This window comes from Cotesia glomerata, linkage group LG8 (genome assembly GCF_020080835.1).
Source record: "Cotesia glomerata isolate CgM1 linkage group LG8, MPM_Cglom_v2.3, whole genome shotgun sequence".
Lineage (NCBI taxonomy): Eukaryota > Metazoa > Arthropoda > Insecta > Hymenoptera > Braconidae > Cotesia > Cotesia glomerata.
In genome coordinates, this window is record NC_058165.1 from 15,120,946 (window position 1) to 15,148,024 (window position 27,079).

General features: G+C 27.7%; 2 protein-coding genes and 1 long non-coding RNA gene across 3 annotated transcripts; all 3 read right to left on the minus strand.

The window, feature by feature from the left end:
• Positions 1 to 300: 300 nt before the first annotated feature.
• LOC123270273 (ABC transporter G family member 7-like) lies at positions 301 to 2,691 on the minus strand. The gene is made up of 3 exons (XM_044736265.1): positions 1,813 to 2,691; positions 1,447 to 1,730; positions 301 to 1,149 (listed from the first exon to the last, which is right to left on the minus strand). Exons 1-2 carry the CDS (start codon positions 2,615 to 2,617, stop codon positions 1,552 to 1,554), a joined length of 984 nt encoding a protein of 327 aa, XP_044592200.1. The 5' UTR covers positions 2,618 to 2,691; the 3' UTR covers positions 301 to 1,149; positions 1,447 to 1,551.
• Positions 2,692 to 3,260: 569 nt separating this feature from the next.
• Positions 3,261 to 7,255, minus strand: LOC123270637 (uncharacterized protein F58A4.6). Its single transcript, XM_044736769.1, has 3 exons — positions 6,529 to 7,255; positions 6,280 to 6,394; positions 3,261 to 3,647 (listed from the first exon to the last, which is right to left on the minus strand). Exons 1-3 carry the CDS (start codon positions 6,879 to 6,881, stop codon positions 3,369 to 3,371), a joined length of 747 nt encoding a protein of 248 aa, XP_044592704.1. The 5' UTR covers positions 6,882 to 7,255; the 3' UTR covers positions 3,261 to 3,368.
• Positions 7,256 to 11,703: 4,448 nt separating this feature from the next.
• Positions 11,704 to 27,034, minus strand: LOC123270253. Its single transcript, XR_006510549.1, has 4 exons — positions 26,544 to 27,034; positions 12,536 to 12,629; positions 12,380 to 12,476; positions 11,704 to 12,262 (listed from the first exon to the last, which is right to left on the minus strand). It is a non-coding gene; the product is annotated as an uncharacterized LOC123270253 (long non-coding RNA).
• Positions 27,035 to 27,079: the final 45 nt, after the last annotated feature.

Genomic DNA, 27,079 nt, shown 5'->3' on the forward strand with positions numbered 1-27,079 from the left:
TTTTCCAATAAAATTGCAAAAAAAAATCATACTTTATATTGATATTGTTTTTTTTTGTTAAATCAATTGAATTCTGTTAATTTGAGATTTTAATTTTTTTTTTGCTTATTAACTCCATACGTAACTCACAAAAAGTACAAATAAATAAATATAAAGGTTAAAATTATTAAACAAATGATTTTTGGGTCTCTTTTATAACAAATTTATTTTATTTTCTACCAAATACTAATAAATTCTATTAAACAATCAATTCTTTATAACAAAAAACAATATTTAACAACAATTCATAAAATTTTTTCTAACTTGAAAATATTACAGTTTTATAAAATTATTTTTATTGCAATTAGAATATCGTTTTCTGTGTTCTGTCACTACTTGCAATAAATACTGAAGCTATTCTTCATTTTTCGTTAAGCATCGATTATACTGCTCTATCAATGCCACGCCGCGTTCTGCTACATCATTTACAACTTGAAGTTTCTCAAAATACTCCAAGTTTCTTTTGTAATTTAGATTCTGAGGCCACAAAGTTACATCCTCATCAATGAAATCATACGACAAATCAAACGATTTAAACAGATTTATCGATCTCATAGATACAAATTGACTAAGATCTTTATTTAATAATGACTCTAAATTTTTCTTATCGATTATAAAACGACTCGTTGTAGTTTCATTGGTTTCACAGTTTTTTAAAGCATGAACTATTCTTCTTTTTGTTTCAACTGAAACACTTTCGTCAAAGAGAGATAAAACAGACAACTCGTTATTTAAATACCACAAGTGATCGGCTAATTTTTCTGAGCATATCCGTGAAATAATATTATTAAATTTTTTGTATGAAATTAATTCTTTAATTAAAGTTAAATTATTATTAGGTGCTGCTATAGCGCACGGCGCAGTATACCAAGCTTTTAAATAGAATATTATGATAAATAAACTAAGTTCTGATAATCCAGCTATTTCTGATTTAGTAAGATGAAATTCATTTCTAAATAAAAAAATTTTTAAACTATATATTGCTTTAGCCATCCACCTTGGATGATGGACAGCTCCAGGATGCTTAAATATAATATTTGTGGTAGTAGCACTCAAAAATATCGATGATAATTGCAGGAGTTCACGGTAATCGTCACGACAATGATCCATCTACAAAAAAGTTCAAAGTAAAAATAAAATTAATTACATTGCAACCTCAAAGTAAAGAACATTAATTATTATCAACTGATGTGAAGTAAAAGTTACAAAATATTTTACAAATGCAATTGTAATCGTTAATGATGATTAAGAATGTAATAATCATGTGAAATTGATTTCCAATATTTTTATTTACAACGGGGTTAATTATCAAGTGTAAAATGGATGATTATACGGAACTTCATAAATTTTCATGTTTCACTTTAACATCAGTTGATAATTCTTTAGCGCTGGATTAAAAAATTTTACTTCTATTTGATTATTAACGAATTTCAAAATTTCATCTTTGATTGGTGTTATAACTTCCAAAATTTCTTGGTCATAAATACCAGCCGTAAAGTTTGATTGATCAATTTAATCCCACTTCTTTTTAAATCTCTGATAAATTGGAACGTTTGGGCCAGATGAAGCAGGCCAGTATATTTCAAATGCACTTCGAAGAACAATTTCAAAAATATGGTGTCGACATGGCAAGTATAACAGTTGTCGATTCAGAGCCTTTTCTACTAATACACACGCACCATTTCTGATTCCTGTAAAAATAAAATAAGAATTTAGCATTTAACATTACTATAACTAAACGCTTTATATATTAATAATTAATAAGTAATTTACCCGTATTTGACGCTGTAGTATCAGAACACAATGCTTTGATGTTATCAGTATTAATATTCCATTGTTTTACTGTTGTAATAATAGCTGAAGCTTGATTTTGTCCAGTTCCAGATTCTAGTTTGGGGATTCCTAACAGTTGAAATTTACCTGATGATGATAAAATAATAGGAAGCCGGTTAACTTGTTCTATACCTGTAATATCTGACAACAGTTTTCCATCAAAATGTAGCACATAAGTATCAGTTTCCAAATTAGTTTTCAGATTTAACGTCGCTTCTTTGCGAAATTTTTCCCGTGCTCGGTGAATAGTCAAATGACTGAAGTTTACGCTTGCACAATCAATATTTAGGCTAGATAATAAAGCAGCAAAAATGTAAGTCGCCGACCTACTACTCACATCAGCTCTATCCAAAGCCGCACCAAGTTCTGATGTCATTAGATCAATTTTAGGAACTTGTTGTTTTGGAATTTCATCTTCATAATCAGAGATTAAACGAGAAGTATTACTTTCCAAAGATTTCTGGGATAACTTAGATGTTTGACTTGATATTTCATGATTAACAACATTATCAGTCTCAACTGTACAAGAATAGTCAACATTGTCATTACCGAACTCTCCGACATCAAATGTACCACTATCATTATTGTTATTATAATTGATATCAATGTTCTCTTCATTATTGTTATCACTATTACTGTAGTTATTATTTTCATCGTTTACATCAACTTTGACCCTCAGACGTTTTTTGTAGAGCGTGAAATTTCCTATAAGACCTCTTTCTGGGATATTGTGTAAACAAGCCATTCCGAAGAAATTAAAATTGAAAAGTAAAAAAAAAAATTTTCTCGTGTTATTTAAATAGAAAAATAACAAATGAATTGAGGCAAACCTTAATATTAATATTAAAGGCTCTAATAGGCGTCAAAATTTTTGTTTTTAAATGTACTTTCAACTTTTCAACACCATTAAAAAAAAAAAAATTTTTTTTTTTTGAAACACCCTAATATATATATATATATATATATAGCTACATGTAAAGTTAAGTTTTGGAAACATTACAATGACTTTTTCTCCGCTGCCAAAGAGACGATCGTTGTAAAGAAATTTTTACTGAATTTATTGAAGTTTAATAGATACCTATGTTCTAAGTTTTATGTCTCAAGAAGTTTGAGTTTATAAACGAAAACATTTTTTTACCATTTTTTTAAACATTTTTTTTACATTTTACTCACCAATATGACATAACCTACATATAAAGTCGATTATCGCGAAATTCGTTTTTAGCTGATATCCATGGATACATAATAATAATGTATATATATAATAATATAATATATATATATATATATATATATCTATATATATATATATATATATATATATATATATATATATATATATATATATATATATATCTTAATACAATTAAAAAATAATTAAGTTAAAATTTTAATGATAATGTAGTTTTTATTTCTCTCATCACTGATACCACTGAAATCAGTAAGAACATAATAAGTTTATATACACCAAAATGCACAATTTCAGTTCGTACACTTTACGATATATAAACCAATTTTTTTTTCTTTTTTTTATTCAAACTATAACAATATTTAAGTTTTGCCCATATTCCTTGACACATTCTTCCTAAGTTCTCATCTTTACTTGTTTTTGAATTTTTGTAGATTCTAGGAATGATGATTTTTGGCCAATCATATTTTTCTTGTTGTATAAGACTTAAACATACATATAATTTGCAACAGGCAATTACCGATGGGTCACCTAAACGCATCGCTAACTTGAATTGATGAATCGAAATTTTTCCAGCAATTTTAGCCTGAAAAATATTTTTATATTAATTCACAATAGTATTTTATATCAGAATAAATCACAAAGTAAGATAGATACCTGAGAAAAATTTTTTATATATAATCATATATAATTATGTGTAAGAAGGTCATGTGTGTATAATAGGGTGGGCCAAAAAAAACTTTTAATTTTTTTTTCTTTAGCTACCGCGAAAATATCGTCCAAGATGACGAAAAAAAAATTCTGGTAGAATTTGAGCTCTTAATATCAATATCTAGAGGTGTCACATGGTGATTTTTGATTTCTCATTTAAATAACACGGGAATTTTTATTTATTTTTTTTTTTTTTGAATTTTGATGTATCTCAACGAGTTATTGTGTGGTAAAAATGAATAGATATTTTTGTAGGAAATTGAACGGCCTGCAAAAAAGGTCTAATATAATTGTTCGCTAAGTCAACTCGATTAAAAGTTATTCGCAGTTAAAGTTCAACTTAAAATAATATACGATGACTTTCACAATTTTTTATACTTTTTAACAATAAATCGGCTTGAAATCATAAAACAACATATTGTTCATGATTTTTCTCGTTTTTACTTCGCAAAATTATTGAGAAAAACTTATGTCATATGGCACAGAATTCGAATAAAAGCGTTGAAAACTGATTTCAATGTAGTCGGAAGTACTGTAAAGATTTTTGATGCGATTATATATATTATTTATTAATTTGCTGTTACCCGCTTGCTTCGCTGAGGGCTTTGTAGAATTGCATTTTTAGATCTAGACTTGAAATTTAATTGGAGTATTGTTTTGATTTGCACAGATTCCAAATGGAGTATTGAAAGTTTTAGTTAAAGTCATTGTAAGTCTCATAAGTGAAGTTGAAATCTATCTAGCTTCAAATGCGAAGAATTTTCCTGTGATTCAAAATTTTTTCAGTGACATTATTTTTCTATATAAAATAAATTTAAAATTTTTTTTACAAATTCTATTTAAATAATTAGCCAAATTTATTTTTTATATATCAAATGTTTGGAAAATGCATTCATTTTCATCTGTTACAAACCCGCGATCTCGCAATAAGAAAAATTTATCGGTTATGTGATCAGCAAAAATAACATGTTATTTCCATGCATGTATGTAAAATTCTTAGTCCATTGACTGAATAACTATCATTAATATTAAGTTTTGAAAACTTTACTATGACTTTTACCCTGCTGCCAGAGAGACGATCTTTGTAAGGAAATTTTTAGAAAATTTCATTGAAACCCAATAGACTTATCCTAAATTTCACGTCTCAAAAGGTCCTAGTTCATAAATAACAACATTTTTTCTCTTCTACTATTTTTAGCTGATATCTAATTAAAAAGAAAAAAAAATATTCAAATCGGTTGACCCTCGAGGCCATTTCTGGAATTTCCTGTTTCTCTTGAGATTCTATCAAATTTTATTTCTGTACACAGAAAAGGAAGTAGAATTTATTGAAATCCGTATTGAGATGATCTCTACATGACCAATAAAAGACTACTACCAAATTAAGTCTATAGGAACTATAGCTAGTAAATTTTAAATTTTCATTGTTAACACCCACCCTCGCAATCCGTATTGGGAGTGGGTTATCATATAACATAAGTTTTTCTCAATAAATTTGGGAAGTAAAAAATAAAATCACGAAAAATATGTTGTTTTATGATTTTTAGCCGTTTTATTGTTAAAAGTATAAAAAATTGTGAAAGTCATCGTATATTATTATAAGTTGAATTTTAACTGCGAATAACTTTTAACTGAGTTGACTAAGCGAAAAATTATATCAGACCTTTTTTGTAGGCCGTTCAATTTCCTACAAAAATATCTATTTATTTTTACCACACAATAACTCGTTAAGATACATCAAAATTCCAAAAAAAAAAAAAATTCCCGTGTTATTTAAAGGGGAAATCAAAAATCACCATGTGACACCTCTAGATATTGATATTAAGAGCTCAAACTTTACCAGAATTTTTTTTTCGTCATCTTGGACGATATTTTCGCGGTAGCTAAAGAAAAAAAAATTAAAAGTTTTTTTTGGCCCACCCTAGTGTATAATCATAAATAAAAACTGGCTAATTATAATCATATATAATTGTACATGATTATATATTAAAATTTTTTTTCGGGTAGAGACAGTGGTATTCTTTTACATCTAATCTGTAAGCTAGAGCTGATTCTACCCCAAGTCTACAATAGTATTTTGTCCTGTGTCACGTACAATATTTTTCAAGTCAAATTCAAATGCATTCAAATTTTATGTGTAAGTGTTAAGAAAAATAAAATACTACAATTGTGAAACAATGGACCGTGTTTTACTATTAAATTTCATTTGTTAAAATCATAATTTATAAATAATAACGTAATTTTCTATAGAGTCTTCAAATAATTTTAAATAAAATTTAAGGGTCAGACTTCAAACCACGTTTTTTATTAAAAGCTAGCTTTCTAATATTGAAAAGAACTGACCTTTAAAAATTTTTTTAAATTATTTAAACGTTTAGAAGAAAATCAGTATTATGCGGTTAAGCTCCAGTGATCTAAAATTGTTTATTACGGTAAGTTAAGTAGACTCGAGAACCTAAGTTGTTAGCCAAATGACATAAAAAACTATTTGTTATGTATTTTCTTACACAATGACAAAATTGATCTCCCATAGCTGAAAACGCGCCGCCTAACGTTGACAACCAGGACATGGCATAACTTATTTCTCTTCTCTCTAATACCATAGACGTTATAATATCGTTCCTATAAAGAAAACATTCCTACATGTGATTTTAATAGGCAAAACACGAAGATACTCATCTAAAAGATTAATAAAAATAATAATAATTTAGAAATCTTGACTATATATATATATGAACATATGTGTATGTAATTACCAAATGTAGTCTAAAAATTGTTTCCGAGGCATTTTTAATTTCATAAGAAAAATACCCGTGAAGTTCATAATTTTTTCATGGGGTATTATTTCAGGTAGTATTAAATCAGCATAAAGTTTTAAAGCTGATGAACGGTATAATAACGAATTTTTCATCAATGTCACATAACCTGATCCTGCATATCCACTAAAACCCTTTGTATTCATTGGCACTAAAATGATTGTTGTAGATGATTGTATCGCTAATGATTTCTCATGCTTTGGACTTTTTTTATAATCGATGACACGATTAGGAGATATTAATAAATTATCAAAAATAAATTTTTTTGTATAAATAACTAAATGAACATCCATTTTCTGCTCAGAATCACCAAGTATTAGACTTTAATTTAACGATTCGTACTTCTGTTCGTAACCACTTTTTATTTGCAGCTCGTATTTTTTAGTTTAAGAATATTTGTATTTCCAGACATGAACTTAATTCAGTTTTAATTGAATTTTTGTGTGAATACTATTTTTGCTCTACATGTATAAAATATACCTGAGGGAGGGACAAAAGAGTGTGCGACATTTTGCAGAACTGGATATGAGATTTCGTATGTTAAGGTTGGCCAAGTGGTTGTACTAAACATTATCGCGTCGTGCCACCTGGTTGCGACAAAACTCATCGTAGAAATTGAGAGTAAAACAGATTTCCTAAATTAATGTAATGAAAATCTAATAGATGGCGGATACATGTGCATTTAGAACTTTAACCGGATCCTCGTACCATTAGAGAGCTCCCTGTAAAAGCATACATTTTTCTCTTGTATATAAGTAGATGATGTGTACTCCATTATACAAGTTATACAAAACTACGATAAAAATATTAATTTATTGTTTTTTAAATTGTAATAATTATTCAGTGGTTTAAATTAAAAATATTTGTGCAATCAATATTTTTATTATAATTATTTAAATAAAATTATTTATTTTAATAATAATTTCTTTTTATTGCTCGTGAAATATTTATCAGTTTTAAAATAAATGTCAATAATTTATAAATTATAACAATAAAATGTAAATAATAATAACAATAAAATGTAAATAATAATAACAATAAAAATAAATAACAATAACAATAAACTATAAATTGTTAAAAAATATAAGTGTTTTAATTTTTATAAGAACTATTAGATTAAAATAAAAAAATCCAGGATGTTAAATTACAATTACATTTGTGAGTAATTATTAATTTATTAATTCAAAAAATTTCATATCCCTATAAATATCTTTACTGTTTCCTGATTAATAAATATTTAAATACATATATAAATTTTTTTTTTTTATGTCTCTCATGTACATAATTTATATTTATTAATAAAAGTACTCCGAAATTTTTAATCTGTCTTTAACATGTATTTCCCATTCATCTAAAACATATTCATTTTGGAGTTGATTTTTTTTTAATATCTATGATATTTACAATAATAAATTATTTATTAACAAATTTCATTATCCGATCGATTATTTAATAAAAATAAAAGTGTTGTCATTAATTAACGCGGTTCACCTCAGCATGGATGGTCTAAAATTATAAACAAAATAAATAAATATAATTTATGCTCAGCCAATTATAATAAAAAATTTAAAAGAGCTGTAAATAATTGCCATTGGGCCCCATCCTAGCTATAATGGTCCGATTTTGTTTATAAATAATAATTTTTATCTTTACTCTTCTAAATATAGCACAAAAATAAGGGTTTATATATAATTTACCAAAAACACCTTGGCACGGACGACCCGGTATAATTGATGAAAATCATTCAATTAGTAGCAAGTCAATTATATTAAAAAAAAAAAAAAGGATTCTAAACATTTAACCATATCCTTCTTGGTACAAATGATGGCCCCATGTTCATGTTCAAATAAAATTCTCACATACCCAGACAAGTATTATTTATTTTATAACTTATTTTGTGTTGAGTATTGAGTGTTGTTGAGTATTGAGAAATATAATAAGCTAAGTGGGGATAGCGTCAATTACGGTCTGTTATATACAGTTCTGAGACCAACAGTCAGAGACGCGTATGCCACTCCTTCCCTTCTTAGTAGGGGAGCCCACGATGCTAAATGGGGATTTACTCGAGCGTCGTAGAGACCTATTGGGTTGCAAAGCTTAGGTGATAAGAAGAAAAAAATGTTATATGATATATACCTTTACATCGGTGGGGGAAGCGGCTATAAATTTTTAAATATGTAAAAAAAAAACTGTTGCATGGACATCCTCGAGCGCGTCAGATATTGATAGCATCAATGCTCTACGTATTTGTAATAATGTACGTATATTAATCTGATCGTTTGCATGATGCGGGTGGTTGTATGTAAGGGTTGAAAATGAAAAAAAAAATTTTTTATCGAGCGCGTCAGATTTTCTAAGGGAGTGTTAAGTGCACCAAAAAAAAGCTCTCATTCACTAATCTGACGATTTCGATGGGATGCAAACTCGCGGGCATTTTCATAATGTGCAAAAAAAATTCGCCATTTTGAAATACTCAAGCGCGTCAGATTAAGATATATATGGTTCATCTTTATGTTCTAAACGTACTGTCTCATAATCTGACGATTATCTAGAGGGATTCGCCTGATCTGACAAAAAAAAATTAGACAAACGATTCACCTTAAAGGCCATCCCTGCAACTTCCCGCTAATTCCATTCCTGGGCGCTTAAAATTGTACTTATGACATTTTTGAGCTCAAAATATAATTTATGTGATATTTTAAGCTTGCTGAGTTCAAAGAAAAAATATTTCTATGCATTTGAGCTCTCCCAGCTCGAAAGTCTGATAGAAGTTTCATAGAACACTATTTTTGGAATTTTCAAACCGCAATAACTTTTGAATGGATCAAGCAATTTTCACGCGGTTGGCGGCATTCGACGCCGTTTTATCATCCTCATAAGTAATTTTGCAATTTTAATTGATCGAACTACAAATTTCGGAGTAATCCCGAAAAAACACTTTTTCGGGTTTCTTTCGTTCACGATATCTCTTGAACGAATCAACCGATTTTGACCAGCTTAGTGGCGATCGACGTGGTTTTTCAAGCTCAAAGGCGGATTAGTTTTTAGAGTTGATCGATAAAGCCGTTTAAAAGTTATAAGTTTAAAAAAAATTTTTTTCTTATTTTTTTTGAGATTTTTCAAAATTTCTCAAATCCTATCGGTCCGAATCGGTTCAAATTCACAGGAAATTTAATTTTGAGAGAAATCTTTAAAACGCCGTTTAGTAGATTCCGATCGGTTTAGTAGTTCAAAAGTTATAAGCGAGTCACATAGTCACACACACACACACACACACACACACACACACACACACACACACACACACACACACACACACACACACACACACACACACACACACACACACACACACACACACACACACACACACACACACACACACACAAAAATATATTTTGATAAAATCTTATGTGGCTTATCATGACTCGACTAAGAGGAGATTATTTATTGAGAATAAACATTAACTTGTATCAGACTTATCGTGGAATAAAAATTAAAGCAGGTATTATAAAAAAAAAAAAAGGATAATTCATATCCTGCTTTTCTTTAGTTAAAAGCTGGCGGCACTATTTAAATCTGGCAAACTCACTTTCACATTAACGGCTTAAGTTTGCTTTTTTTTTTAATTATATAAAATTTTGTGAACAATAAAATTTAAAAAAAAAATATAATAGATGATAAGCAAGTTTAACTTTGGCACGGATAATTGGTGATCACTTGAAAAAATGTAGTACTTATTCGATAAAAGGTCAATTTGACTGTTAAAATTAATAATTATTCAAAATTCACGTAAAGTTTTCTAAGCACGGATAACCCGGAATAATAATTATAAACAAAAGAATTCATAGGTTCAGGCTAATTAACAGATAGAAATGAAAGGTCATAGAAAATTTACGAAGAAATATTTTTTTACAAATGACCTAGCAGTAATATAAAATGGGTAGGGATAATATATACCTGGCTTAGATATTTATAAAAAGTAGGTCTAAGACTCGACTTTCCTTAGCCCCTCTTGTCATATTTTCAAATAAAATTTTTCATTTCAAATGACATAAGATCAGCTTAAACAATATCATAATTTTCAATGAAAATTACGATTAATGTTTAAGTTTAACCTTAAAATAGATAATGCACTTCTACGAGAAATAAAAGAAAATTTAATACTTATCCGAAAAAAGAACGAATTGATTGTTAAAATTGATGATTATTTAAATTTCACGTAATAGTTTCTACGCACGGATGGCCCTGAATAATAATTATATACAAAACAATTCATAGGTTTAGGCTAATTAACAAATAGAAACAGAAAGTAATATAAAATTTACAAAGAAAAACTTCTTTACAAATGACCTAGCAGTAATATAAAAAATGGGTATGAATAATATATACCTGGCTTAGATATTTATTGAAATTCGAACTAAGACTCGACTTTCTTTAGCCCCCCTTGTCATATTTTCAAATAATTTTTTTCATTTTAAATAACATAAGATCAGCTTTAACAATATTATAATTTTCAATAAAAATTATGATTAATGATTAAGTCTAACCTTGAAACAGATAATGCACTACTACGAAAAATTTAATACTTATCCGAAAAAAGAATGAATTGATTGTTAAAATTGATGATTATTTAAATTTCACGTAAAAGTTTCTACACACGGATGGCCCGGAATAATTATTGAAAACTAAAAAACTGATAGTTACAGGTTAATTATTGAATATAAATGAAGGGTTATTGAACATTTAAAAAGAAAAACTTTTTCACAAATGACCTGGTAGTAATATGAAGGGGTAGGGATGATAAATACCTGGCTTAGATGTTTAAAAGATATTGCAATAAATTACACAGAGTTAGTCCACACCCAAGTCTTCAATAAGATTTGAATATTGTAATTAATTCATGAAGCTTATGTTGGCATGGATAGCCCTAATAGTTTTTATTCAAAATTCAACACTATTGATAGCCAGCCAAACATCCAAAAAACGTCAAAAGAGTATTTCAAAGTTAACAAAAAATATTTTGAAAAATATATCCGCAAAGATAGACCAGTATTAATCTTAAAATAAACATTATTATAGGTTCTCCACCAATTATTAAATAAAAAGTCTTAGTTGATAAATACTTACGATTTTATTTTCAATAAGTGCATAGAAAATCAGTACACAAGAACGTTAGTTAAATAGAACATAATGATTATGAATTTTTTATAATTATTATTAAGACTTTGTTTTTGCGTTCATCAATGTATTTACTGCTATGTACGCTGATTCTGTAAAATATTTTTTCTTTTCACGTATGTCAAAATTTATTATATTTTGACACATTATTTTTATCAATCTTTAATAAGTTATGAAGATTTATAAGACTTTTGTTATTTAAAATACTTTCGACATCTACTTTTGGTCTTAACGACTCAAGAAAGCTTGTAAATTTAATAAATTCTATGTCTTTAGGATCATTTACTCGCCTCAACACAATAACAGGTTGCATACTGACATATTTGTCGGTGCTCTTATGACCACTTCTTTGCAATTCATAATCGGATTTTCTCCTACTTTCTGTACTTTTTTTTACAGGGCCTGATTTTTGGGCCTGAAATTTCTTATAAAGCTTAATAACATCTTCCAGAAGGAGTTGCCTATGTTTGACTGGTCCATCTTTTCCAACTATCTGAAAAAGAAAAAATCATAATTTATTTAATTGAAATCTTAAAAGAAGAGTATAAGTACACTTTGATGTCAAAAAAGTAATTTTTTTCTGAAAAACACAAAACTTCCTATTACTTACAGTAGGTGGATGATTGTGTTTGTCTTTAAAGTGATCGACTTGTAGATTTTTTTTATGTGGTGACGTGCTTAACCACAATTTTGCGGGACAAGTCTCCCTGTTAATAAAAAATGATATTAAAAATGGTCAAAAATACACAATTATTTCGATACTTACGTTGAATTTATTCCCTTTTCTTTGTTGATAATTAACAAACCACTTATTCAATTTATCATACGAATGAAATTTCGCAGGTATATCTGTTGAATTCCTGGACATTTTTTTTTTTTTATTTTTAAGTAATAATCGACATTAATGAGAAAAGAATTTAGCAATAAAAATATTAGGTTATGTTAAGCGAAAGTAACGAGGTTTCGTACAAAAGGCGCCGAAATCAAATAATAAGTTAACGGTAAGAAAAATAATTTTAAAATTCAGATGAGCTATATAAATGTGAAAAGTTTATAAACAAATTTATAAAAGATTAAATAATAAGTGAATTCGTAAATGAAAGTGTGAAATTTAATATATTTTTTCTGTCCGAAATACAAATCCAGTTTGGAAAGTTAAGACTACATGTTAAAAAAAATATACACTGTAACTAATTTTCCCAAGTTACTTTTCTTATTTTTTGATAAAATATAAAATTCTATTTTAATTAATCATTCTTCTTGATAATTTTTTAAATAATGCTTTTCAAAAGTTGACAGTATCAATCTTAATACAAAGAGCTCGGTATTATTTTTTAAAACATTAATTTTAGTTCGTAATCAGCTTAGTATAAAACGTTAACTGCAATTTTAAATAAATTTTGTGAACCAACCTTGGCACACTTTTCCATAGATGAAATTTATTTAATTCAATACATAACAAATTTACCTGCACAATATTATAATGTAAAGAAAAATTTACAATAATATTGAAATTTGACCTTGAAACGCATGATGCACTACGAATAAAAATGAAAAAATATGTACTATTTATTCGATAAAATTATTTTTTAATAAGATTTTACGTCACTTAAGGTAAAAGCCCCAATAGATGATCACGTACCAGTATATGATCACTCCATGTATTTGTATATCTATATTCATAAATATAGGTATACAAATACATGGAGTGATCATATACTGGTACATGATCATCTATTGGGGCTTTTACCTTATCGTGGCTTGACTACGCGAGAATTATTTATTAAAAATTATAATTAATTTGTATAAGACCAATGAAGAAATGAAAATAAGTGCAGGGATCACAAATAAACATTCGGTAGAATCTGGCGCCAAGTTCCGTTCAAATCCGTTGTAAACGGAGCGCCAGACTACCTACTATGTTTACTGTAAGCAGAACGGTATTTTGAGGTTGCAAAATTTTATTTAATTCTACGGTACTTCTTGTTCCTAAATTTTATATTATAAAAGTAATTCATGCTTTATTTTACTGATATTAATTAATTATATTCAATTATAATAATTAATCTACTTGAAATTATTAAATTTTATCAGCACAAACTATAGCAAGCTCAAAAATTTCGATCCTGACTTTTTTTCTATGTAAAAAGTGACATGCCACAGACTAAATAATTCGAGAATGCATGGTAATCTTCCAATAGATGGGAAACTACAGTTAAAAAAATACATTTCAAAACTTGCATCGACATTCGCCAGGGTGCGCTGGAATTGTTTTTACATAAACTGTAGCTTCAAGAGGATAGTTTGCTATAAAAAATGCAGCCAACGCGAGATTTAAGTTGGTACCAATTGTAAATTTTTATTATAATTACAAAAAATACTAAAATCCGAACAAAAACAGTTTCACTGTAATGTGTTTTACGATTATGGAAAACACCTCATCAGAAGTGACCTGGTAGTACAATCAAAATGAAGAGACGATAAATACTCTATTCATATTGTCATAAAGAGTCAGGGTGAAACTCGTCTCTCCCAAACACACCTTAAATTAAAGTAAATCTATTTGTTGTTATAAATATCAAATGTTATTCTTCCAATTAAGAATATTCATACAATCAATATCTTTTTAATTGTGAAATTTTAATCATATCTGTTATCATTATACTTTTCTTTTACTACTTGAAGATCACTATTCGGCTACCGAATATGAATAATTCAAAATCACTACAGGTAAGTCGCAGTTTTGCTATAAATATATGTATAACAATTTTTCGGAAACAATATCGGAATAAATAAATCTATGTAGTTTTTAGAATTTCTGATGTGTTTGTAAATTAAAATTTGTTTATGAAATTGAACAATTTTATGCTGTAGTTAATATTTCGACTTTGTTCTCATGATAAATAGTATTTATTTGCTTCTTATTTTTTTCTATTACTGAAAACTTTTATACCCACGTTGTACATATATAACGAAAAATGATTATAGCTAATAATTCGCCGGACCTACCTTGGCACAGATTATCCGATATTATTTTTTTAAAAAGTATTATAGGCATTCAAATAAGTATTAAATTAAAATTTATGTGACTCACTCTGACTTGAACAATTTTTGTGAAATAAAATTTTAAATTGTGTACTAATATACATTTGCTTCCTGATTGGGCTACTCCAACGCCGTTAATCGGCAGTTTCCATTAAAATTTTTTAAAGCAGTACTGGTCAATGTGATTAGTAATCAATCGATAATGAAAAATAGAAAATTTGGCGTTTCTGGATTGCTTTAATTTAAGGTTAAAAATTGAGTGTCTTGAAATTCTTGGTCATATTAAATATCAAATTAAATTTAATTGATGATGAGGGTTAAAATTAATAAAAGTGCGAATTTAACAAAAAACAAAAAAAAAAGAAAGCAAATACGTAAAGTGGCACTTTAATGGTTACGCTTATCGTGTTACCAAAAGAACGATGGGTGGAACTAAAATGTAAGTACAATTGAGGTAACCATACATAATTTAAATATTCTCACCAATATGTGAGATACAATAATGGACAATAATTTATCCCTGCTTGTGTTGCTTTGGTATCGATGAAAGTTTGGATTTATGAAAATTTGTCCAAATAAATATGAAAGTTTGTAAAAATGCTAATGAATCTAAATGAATAAAAGCACAGAAAAATTTCCATATAAATAAATATAAATACAAATGATTATATGTAAACTAGATCATCTGTGCAATTGTACAGTTGTACATATGACCAACTGAACAAATAAAATTCCCTATTTTTAAAAATACGTACAACTAATAATATGTTTATTTGATTTAAATTCCAAAAGTATAAATGGAAAAATGAACATTACTGTAAATGAAAATGTATATATTTAATAGTTAATAAAAATATCATTTGAATAAATGATTAATAATACAAGTGTATAAAAATAAATGATACATTGACTTAATGAATTTATGTATTTAAAAAGATATATCCGGATGTAAAAAAGCTATGATAATTATTTGAACAAAAGAAATTGCGGATAAATAATGGTAATGAATAAATGTAGAAATGATTTTATGAATAAACGACATTATGATCATTAGTATTTTTAAGTTTTTGTATAAATGAATATTTGTAAACATGATGATCTGAACAAATGAAAACTGTCCGAATGGATATTTGAATAAATGAAATTCTGTCCAAGTAAATCAATACAAATGAACATCTGGATTAAAGTAAATCTGTAAAAATGAATATTTGTCCAGAAGTTAAACTGCCAAAATGAATATTTGTCCAAAAGTTAAACTGTCAAAATGAATATCGGTGAAAAAAAAAATTTCCACAATATCTCTCTAATAATTTTATTTCATTAGCATGTTGGAATGTATTAAGAACGAACTTTATAACATTCCACCCTCAAACGAGTGTACGGGGACGTTAAAAATTAAGAGAAATTTAAATGTATAACTTGTATAGGTGTGAAAGAAACGGATTTAATGAGTAGAAATTTCACTCACTGAGTACAGTGCGGGGGCGTTAAATATTTAATAAAAAAATAAAAAATTTTTAACTTACAGCTCCTACAGGTTTGAAAGTTGGATGTAGTTCTCGTTGCATATAAGGGATTTAGAAATTTTTATTTTAAAAAAAATGGCAAGTGGCTGAAAATTTTTTCTAAATGAAAAGTTATAGTTTGCAAATGTAAATTCTGTTTAATTACCGGAATAAAAAAGATTGTATTTAATTAGATACGATTATAGATAATTTATATGGGGCATTTCATGCCAAATCGACCACTTTTGAACCTGACCCTTTTCGATTTTTCTGAAATTTTGGTATCTTTCTGTACCGTATTGAAAATAATTATCTGAATTTTTACAAATTTTTTTACCCAACCAAAAAAAAGTTACGAGTTATTCAAAAAAGACAGGTTTTTTTAAATACCCACAACTTTTTTGAAAATTAACTTATTGGGATGATTTTTTTTTTTAGAAATTTTTGTTTTTAAATATATTTTTCAGAAAAAAATGAAAATTTTATCTAACTTTATTGGAAAATAATGAAATCTTATCGATGATTGTCACTTTTAATTTTAGTTTTTATTTTTTTTTCTCGGATTTTAAAGTTTTGTAAATTTGCTAAAAAATTTGCAGAGTGGTATAACGAAAAACAAACATTTAAAAAAAATTTTTATTTTTCATTTCTTAAAAAAAAAAAATATAAACAAAAAAAAATACCACTCTGATAATTTCACGACATTCGCAGAAAGTACTGAAGTTTTTTATAAAAAAAAAAAAAAAAAACGAAAATTAATAATGTCAACAATCCCAAAATTTTTTTTTTTTTACAAAAATTTCATAAAAAAAAAACGTTGAATATCAATGCGAATTATTATTTGAATTTTTTTCTGAAAAATATATTTAAAAACAAAAATTAAAAAAAAAATCATCCAAATAAGTTGATTTTCAATAAAGTTATGGTTATTTAAAAAAAAAAAAACTGCCTTCTTTGAATAACTCGTAACTTTTATTTTGGTTGGGTAAAAAAATTTGCAAAAAATTCTGATAATAATTTTCAATACGGTAGAGAAAGATACTAAAATTGCAGAAAAATCGAAAAGGGTCCGGTTCAAAAGTGGTCGATTTGGCATGGAATGCCCCACATATAATTGTATCTCGTCTATTTATAATTGGATGTAATTATATCCAATTATATAAAATCATTCAAAATCATCAAGTAGAATTATATATACATAATTAGATACAATTGTTTAAAATTATATTAAATTTTATATGATTCACCTCCACAACTTAATAAAATTTTATACAATTATATATACTTAGATACAATTGCATAGAATTATATCTAATTACACACCACTGTATAAAATTGTATAAAATTATATATAATGAGATACATTTATATATAATTTAACGGAATTCTCTTCTACGATCTCAGATAATTATATATAACAAGATACAATTTTATATAATTGTGGACAACTCTGTATAATTGTATAGAATGCATGGTCTTGAAACAGACTTCTGCAATTTCATGTAAGTACACATATGTATTTATGTATCTGTTTTAAATTTAACAGGATTGAATATATTGTGATTACTAAGTATAAGACATTCCCTTTTTTTATGTAAGAGTCTGTTTTTCCAATTATTAATAATCTTTTAATATAGAGTATTCTGTGGATTAAATAATAGGAACTATATTAACTTATATAAAAATTAAATTTCACAAATATTAATTATTAGTAAATTTTTCTTTATCTTGAGTTTCTTCATTATTAATCTCTTGTCCTTTTCAAACTGTAAATATTATAAATTTAGAAATAGTATCAGTCACTTTTATTATTATTTTTTATTTTACGTAAGTTTATTTAAAGTGAAACAAATATTAATACAATTTTTTAAACTAATTCTTTTAACGTTGAATCTATTACAATATATAGATAACAAAAATAATAAATTAAATAATAATTATAATGTAAATAAACCATCATAACACAAATCGCAATAATAATATATTATAAGTCTTTTCCTAACCATTGTATTATTTACGTTTTGAAGATATTAATATTTCAATTAATTTTTTTTTAATGTAATTGATAATATCAATTATTTCATATTATGAATTATTTAATGTAGGTAATATTAATTTTTTATTAATTAGGTATTTTTAGACTTTAAACTTAGACTTTAAACTTTTCAATAGACTTTAAACTTTTAACTTTAAACTTTTCAATTAATTAATATTATTAAATATATTGAGTTTTATTTTATATTAGGTTATTAAAATGTACCAGCCAGTCTTGCCTTGCACAATGCCAGGAAACAAGTAAACTCGCTGTAATGATGTGGTTTTTCAATCAACGCCTTTTGATGGTCAGAGCGATTATAATGAACCTGCAAACATAAAAAATAACATTGTGCAAGGCAAGACTGGCTGGTACATTTTAATAACCTAATATAAAATAAAACTCAATATATTTAATAATATTAATTAATTGAAAAGTTTAAAGTTAAAAGTTTAAAGTCTATTGAAAAGTTTAAAGTCTAAGTTTAAAGTCTAAAAATACCTAATTAATAAAAAATTAATATTACCTACATTAAATAATTCATAATATGAAATAATTGATATTATCAATTACATTAAAAAAAAATTAATTGAAATATTAATATCTTCAAAACGTAAATAATACAATGGTTAGGAAAAGACTTATAATATATTATTATTGCGATTTGTGTTATGATGGTTTATTTACATTATAATTATTATTTAATTTATTATTTTTGTTATCTATATATTGTAATAGATTCAACGTTAAAAGAATTAGTTTAAAAAATTGTATTAATATTTGTTTCACTTTAAATAAACTTACGTAAAATAAAAAATAATAATAAAAGTGACTGATACTATTTCTAAATTTATAATATTTACAGTTTGAAAAGGACAAGAGATTAATAATGAAGAAACTCAAGATAAAGAAAAATTTACTAATAATTAATATTTGTGAAATTTAATTTTTATATAAGTTAATATAGTTCCTATTATTTAATCCACAGAATACTCTATATTAAAAGATTATTAATAATTGGAAAAACAGACTCTTACATAAAAAAAGGGAATGTCTTATACTTAGTAATCACAATATATTCAATCCTGTTAAATTTAAAACAGATACATAAATACATATGTGTACTTACATGAAATTGCAGAAGTCTGTTTCAAGACCATGCATTCTATACAATTATACAGAGTTGTCCACAATTATATAAAATTGTATCTTGTTATATATAATTATCTGAGATCGTAGAAGAGAATTCCGTTAAATTATATATAAATGTATCTCATTATATATAATTTTATACAATTTTATACAGTGGTGTGTAATTAGATATAATTCTATGCAATTGTATCTAAGTATATATAATTGTATAAAATTTTATTAAGTTGTGGAGGTGAATCATATAAAATTTAATATAATTTTAAACAATTGTATCTAATTATGTATATATAATTCTACTTGATGATTTTGAATGATTTTATATAATTGGATATAATTACATCCAATTATAAATAGACGAGATACAATTATATGTGGGGCATTCCATGCCAAATCGACCACTTTTGAACCGGACCCTTTTCGATTTTTCTGCAATTTTAGTATCTTTCTCTACCGTATTGAAAATTATTATCAGAATTTTTTGCAAATTTTTTTACCCAACCAAAATAAAAGTTACGAGTTATTCAAAGAAGGCAGTTTTTTTTTTTTTAAATAACCATAACTTTATTGAAAATCAACTTATTTGGATGATTTTTTTTTTAATTTTTGTTTTTAAATATATTTTTCAGAAAAAAATTCAAATAATAATTCGCATTGATATTCAACGTTTTTTTTTTATGAAATTTTTGTAAAAAAAAAAAAATTTTGGGATTGTTGACATTATTAATTTTCGTTTTTTTTTTTTTTTTTTATAAAAAACTTCAGTACTTTCTGCGAATGTCGTGAAATTATCAGAGTGGTATTTTTTTTTGTTTATATTTTTTTTTTTTAAGAAATGAAAAATAAAAATTTTTTTTAAATGTTTGTTTTTCGTTATACCACTCTGCAAATTTTTTAGCAAATTTACAAAACTTTAAAATCCGAGAAAAAAAAATAAAAACTAAAATTAAAAGTGACAATCATCGATAAGATTTCATTATTTTCCAATAAAGTTAGATAAAATTTTCATTTTTTTCTGAAAAATATATTTAAAAACAAAAATTTCTAAAAAAAAAAATCATCCCAATAAGTTAATTTTCAAAAAAGTTGTGGGTATTTAAAAAACCTGTCTTTTTGAATAACTCGTAACTTTTTTTTGGTTGGGTAAAAAAATTTGTAAAAATTCAGATAATTATTTTCAATACGGTACAGAAAGATACCAAAATTTCAGAAAAATCGAAAAGGGTCAGGTTCAAAAGTGGTCGATTTGGCATGAAATGCCCCATATAAATTATCTATAATCGTATCTAATTAAATACAATCTTTTTTATTCCGGTAATTAAACAGAATTTACATTTGCAAACTATAACTTTTCATTTAGAAAAAATTTTCAGCCACTTGCCATTTTTTTTAAAATAAAAATTTCTAAATCCCTTATATGCAACGAGAACTACATCCAACTTTCAAACCTGTAGGAGCTGTAAGTTAAAAATTTTTTATTTTTTTATTAAATATTTAACGCCCCCGCACTGTACTCAGTGAGTGAAATTTCTACTCATTAAATCCGTTTCTTTCACACCTATACAAGTTATACATTTAAATTTCTCTTAATTTTTAACGTCCCCGTACACTCGTTTGAGGGTGGAATGTTATAAAGTTCGTTCTTAATACATTCCAACATGCTAATGAAATAAAATTATTAGAGAGATATTGTGGAAATTTTTTTTTTCACCGATATTCATTTTGACAGTTTAACTTTTGGACAAATATTCATTTTGGCAGTTTAACTTCTGGACAAATATTCATTTTTACAGATTTACTTTAATCCAGATGTTCATTTGTATTGATTTACTTGGACAGAATTTCATTTATTCAAATATCCATTCGGACAGTTTTCATTTGTTCAGATCATCATGTTTACAAATATTCATTTATACAAAAACTTAAAAATACTAATGATCATAATGTCGTTTATTCATAAAATCATTTCTACATTTATTCATTACCATTATTTATCCGCAATTTCTTTTGTTCAAATAATTATCATAGCTTTTTTACATCCGGATATATCTTTTTAAATACATAAATTCATTAAGTCAATGTATCATTTATTTTTTTATACACTTGTATTATTAATCATTTATTCAAATGATATTTTTTATTAACTATTAAATATATACATTTTCATTTACAGTAATGTTCATTTTTCCATTTATACTTTTGGAATTTAAATCAAATAAACATATTATTAGTTGTACGTATTTTTAAAAATAGGGAATTTTATTTGTTCAGTTGGTCATATGTACAACTGTACAATTGCACAGATGATCTAGTTTACATATAATCATTTGTATTTATATTTATTTATATGGAAATTTTTCTGTGCTTTTATTCATTTAGATTCATTAGCATTTTTACAAACTTTCATATTTATTTGGACAAATTTTCATAAATCCAAACTTTCATCGATACCAAAGCAACACAAGCAGGGATAAATTATTGTCCATTATTGTATATCTAACAGATTTAAGGAAAGAAAAAGAAAGCAATATCTTATAACTTCATATTGCTTATGTTATGTAACAGGAATATTTATCTTTGTGTAAGATTGGCAAATTGTTATGTCATTAAATTTAATTTAATATTTATTATTGTAGCCATCTATATTGCGTTAAGCCTAGGTGTCCAGGCCACGGATACTTTCAAGACAAAAAATTTTCACCAGCCGAAAACGTCAAACACAATCATGATCCAAATCCTGAGTTAGAAACGGTTGATAACTTTTTTTCAACCATCAGAGATTTGAGTTGTGTTCCAGGACAGGAGCCGCGAGAAGTATACCACGCCGCTAAATTGAAGTAACCCTAATATATCATTCTTAATGACGCTTAGCTTATTGAAATTCAAATTATATGATTAATATAAAATGTTATAATAAAATCATATAGCTTACGCAAATTCACGCTTATTAATTTTTTTGCATGTAGCTTTCCTATCTGTAGCTTTCCTATCTGTACTCTATTTACTCATAATAAATGCTGAAATTAAAGATAACATTAAGGATGTCTAAGACAACGATAACTGGCTTCCCGGGAAAAAATGATCAGACCTGTTCATGTCTGATCAGGTCTGAAATTAGACCTGTTCATGCCTGTTCATGTCTGATCAGGTCTGAAATTAGACCTGGTCAGGCCTGTTCATGTATGATCAGGCCTGAAGTTAGTCATGAGCATGCCTGTCCAGGCCTGTTCATGTCTGAAGCGTTAAAGACGCTCAGGCCTGATCAGACCTGTCCATGTCTGACCAGACCTGTCCATGCCTGATCAGACCTGTTCATGTCTTAAGCGTTAAAGACACTCAGGCATGATCAGACCTGTCCATGTCTGACCAGACCTGTCCATGCCTGATCAGACCTGTTCATGTCTGAAGCGTTAAAGATGCTCAGGCCTGATCAGACCTGCCCATGCCTGTCCATGTTTGATCAGGCCTGTTCATGTCTGAAGCGTTAAAGACGCTCAGGCCTGATCAGACCTGTCCATGCCTGACCAGACCTGTCCATGCCTGATCAGACCTGTTCATGTCTAAAGCGTTAAAGACGCTCAGGCCTGATCAGATCTGTCCATGCCTGACCAGGCCTGTCCATGTTTGATCAGGCCTGTTCATGTCTGAAGCGTTAAATACGCTCAGGCCTGATCAGGCCTGTTCATGTCTGTTTATCTCAGAAACGTTAAATACGTTCAGGCCTGATCAGACACGTTCATGTCTGATCAGGCCTGTTCATGTCTAGAAAAGCTATATTCACCCTACGGTAGGTTTTCAATGATTATCAAATTACTTTTATTTATTGAATAATAAAATATACCTGCAGGTATAATCAGGCCTGAGCGTATTTAACGCTTCAGACATGAACAGGGATGGACAGGCATGAACAGGTATGATCAGGCCTGAGCGTATTTAACACTTCAGACATGAACAGGCATGGTCAGGTCTGATCATTTTTTTCCGGGTAGATCTGATCAGACTTGCATAGTCAGAGATGTGATAAAAATTTTTTCTTTGACGAAAAAAATTTTTTTGGTCATCACAAAAAGTGCAAAATTATTTTTATCATTACGTTTAAATAATTTTGAAATAAAAAATTTGTTACATTTCCTATGGGATGTTTTGCTCTGCTCTGCTTTTGCCTAATATTAAAATCATTACTTATTTTATTATTTAAATAAATGTGATGTTATAATGAGATTCGGTTAAATAAATAAATTAAGACTATCAAAATATATTATAAAATCAATTTTTATATTATATTTATGATAAACTTATTCGATACGTTATGTACTTCATAGAATTGTTGTCACATAAGATAGCAGCACAGCAGGCGGGAACTTCAAGGCGCACGGATATCACCAAAGTTAAACAGCATTGAGCGTGGTCAGTAGTTGGATGGGTGACTGCTGGTGATACAGCCGTACAATTATATGTAATCATTTTTTTTTATTTTTATTTATTATAGAGAATTGCATATGACTCTATCAAATACTATATTCATAAAATTGAGCAAAATAATTTATTAAAAGTAACAATGGGCTTTCAGACCTGACCATGTCTGATCAGGCCTGATCAGGCATGGTCATTTTTCATGTCTGATCAGGCCTGAAGACTCATGCCTGTTCATGTCTGATCAGGTCTGATCATTTTTTCCCGGGTTACTAATAAAAGTGTACTGATGCACATAATTGCTTTCTGCTTTTCACATTTTGCTGCATGGTAGGTGCAGCATGTAGATATGTTTGTCAAAAATTTTTGATACTTTACTGTTGTCATGCAACACTTAAAAACCTTTCAGGAAAAAAGTTTACTAATTCATGACATGAAATTTGATGTATTGAAAAAACGTTGGTAGAAAAAAAATTATGTCAATTACCGGCAAATAATGAAGCCGTGCCATCCGTTCCACGATTACCGTGAATGTAACGGTAGGTTTTAACTCCAATAAAAATATTAGCAATGAAATAAATTTATACATTTAATATTCTGCCTAACTAAAGGTATAGATTCAGAGCATAGAATGGTATTAATTAATAAATAACTATCAAAAATGATCGCGCGAGCTTCAAAGAACGATTATCGACTTAACCAGCGCATAGACTACATGTTCTTAACTTATCGTACGTAATTTATTTTTAATTTTTTTGGTACATCGATTACCTGCAAAGACTATTGGAAGTAAACAGCTAATTTATTTGTCTCATAGAAAGCTTCGTTTAAAAACATTTACGAAGCCAAACAAGTAAAAGAATCACAGGAATTATGAACTTTTGGCGCTATTTTTTAGAATTTTGTGAGAACAGTTGCTTTTAAAAATTTTTGACAAGCAGATTTATACGATTTCCTCATCAACCTTTTAAATGCGATTTTTTAACTATATTAAAAAAATTAACTAACATCTTAACCTTGTGGATGCACAATCAAGAATTGGTAATGAAAGTTCTGCAGTGGCGTATAATCCAACGAGTCGTCGTAGAATTCAACGCATTCTAAATCAAGAGAACCCTTAACGGCTGAACATTGGCGTGAATGTCGATACAGTGGAAGAATTGGGGGAATTCCTTGCATTGAACATGAACAATAAATGCATGAAATATGAACACAATCAACAGGAATACAGCCTGAGTACTGGAATGGATAGTTTTGAATTACAAAATTACAAAAAACAGATGATCACCGCCACAAACTTGTACTTCTTCGATGAAGAATTTGTACAACAACTCTGTCCATTCGATGGTCTCATTTATGTTGACGCGACATTCGATACCGTGCCAAACGTGCAAAATAATAACAATATGCAGTTTTTAAGCATTTTGGCTAAGGTAACATCGAATGGATGTGTAAAGGTATTATTGATAACTATAATAATCGTTACTATGATAACCGTTACCGCACAGTAACCGCAAATATAGTAATTGTTGAAAATGACAGCTTTTGATGACTATTACAAAATTTTTTTCCAGGCTTTTCCTATTTTTTGGGTTTTGATGACCAACAAATCACAGGAGTGCTATTTAAAAGTATTCAGGTATTTTGCTCGTAAATTTCCCAATTTCCAACCACGGGAAAGTTTAACGGACCATGAGATTGCCATGAGGAATGCGTTGAAAATTGTTTACCCTGCAATAACTACTAGAATTTGTTATTTTCATTATAGTCAAGTAAGTATAAGATTATTTGGAACATATATAATAACAAAGTGAGATAAAACCGAATGAAATTGTTGGAAAAAATATAAAAAATTATCTAACTTCACCGAAATATGGTAAGGCCGTGCCATCCGTGCCACGAATACCGTACACAGCGGTCAATTTGATCTATAAAACTTAAGCTTCACAAAAGTTTCTAACAATTTGATAAAAATTAATAGTCATAGACAACGTAAGAAGCTACTTTGCGGGCTTTTCTTAAAAAAAAAAAAATATTTTTAACGACAGTATTCCAATTTCTGTGATATATTTACAAATGTAGAAAAGACAAGCTTATAGTTCCATGTTTTGGAACAACACGTTTAACCCCCTCAACTTTAGTTCTAAATTGACTACACGAAAACTCAAAATTTAAGCTTCAAGAAATCTATTTTCACTTAGAATGCCGTATGGTCTTTTTAAATCCTCATTTTACATTATCTTCAAGTGATTTCGTTTAACAATACATTAATCATGCACAACTACTCATTCTTGAGTTCATACAGTTACCTACATAAATAATATCTCCTATAGGCTCGAGTCAAAAATGCACGGGACAAAAAACTAATTAGTACATCCTCGAGTACGTGGTCAAATCCTGAAACTTTCTGTGTAATAAATTTATTAAAATATTTAGCTTTGCTTCCTGCAAACTGCATTAGCAAAACGTATGAAGCTATTAAAAAAGAAGCGACAGAAAGTTTTGGTGATTTTTTTGACGACTACTTCGAGTACTATCATGATCAATGGTTACGCAAAGAAGGAACTGTGCAAATCTCTAATTTCGATAGGGGGGAGGACCGTACAACTAATGTTATAGAGTCTTACCACAGTCAACTTAATCGATTAGTAGGCAAACATCCACACTGCAACAAATTTCTTGGTAAATTGTAAAAATTTTCCTTTATTTTCATTTTCACTGCACAGTATAAAATTTTTCGTCAAATTTAACTCAAAAACGTACATTAACGTCTTTTTTTACCCAAACTTAGTATTAATTCAACAGTATCTGTGTGTAACACTGTTTTGTGTGAAAATAACACAAATCTGTGTTAAAAGGTAGTTCCCTGATTCAGAAAGATGATTTGAAATTATTACCTTCATGTTAATTGTATATCTATATAGTCCCAGCAATCGAAGTCGGATTGAAATTCAATGCGAACTAACCCGATTTAATGCGATTTTTTAACACAGTGTTTCGTGCTAAAACGCATTGAATCGGATAGAATAAATTCGAGGCAGAGTTCAATTTACCGACTTAGTCGGCTCATTTATCATCCGTGGTTAAAGTAGAATTTAAATGATAATCGGAGCTGCAGTTTTTCTCCCATAAAAAAAAATATATATAATATATTTCGAAATAT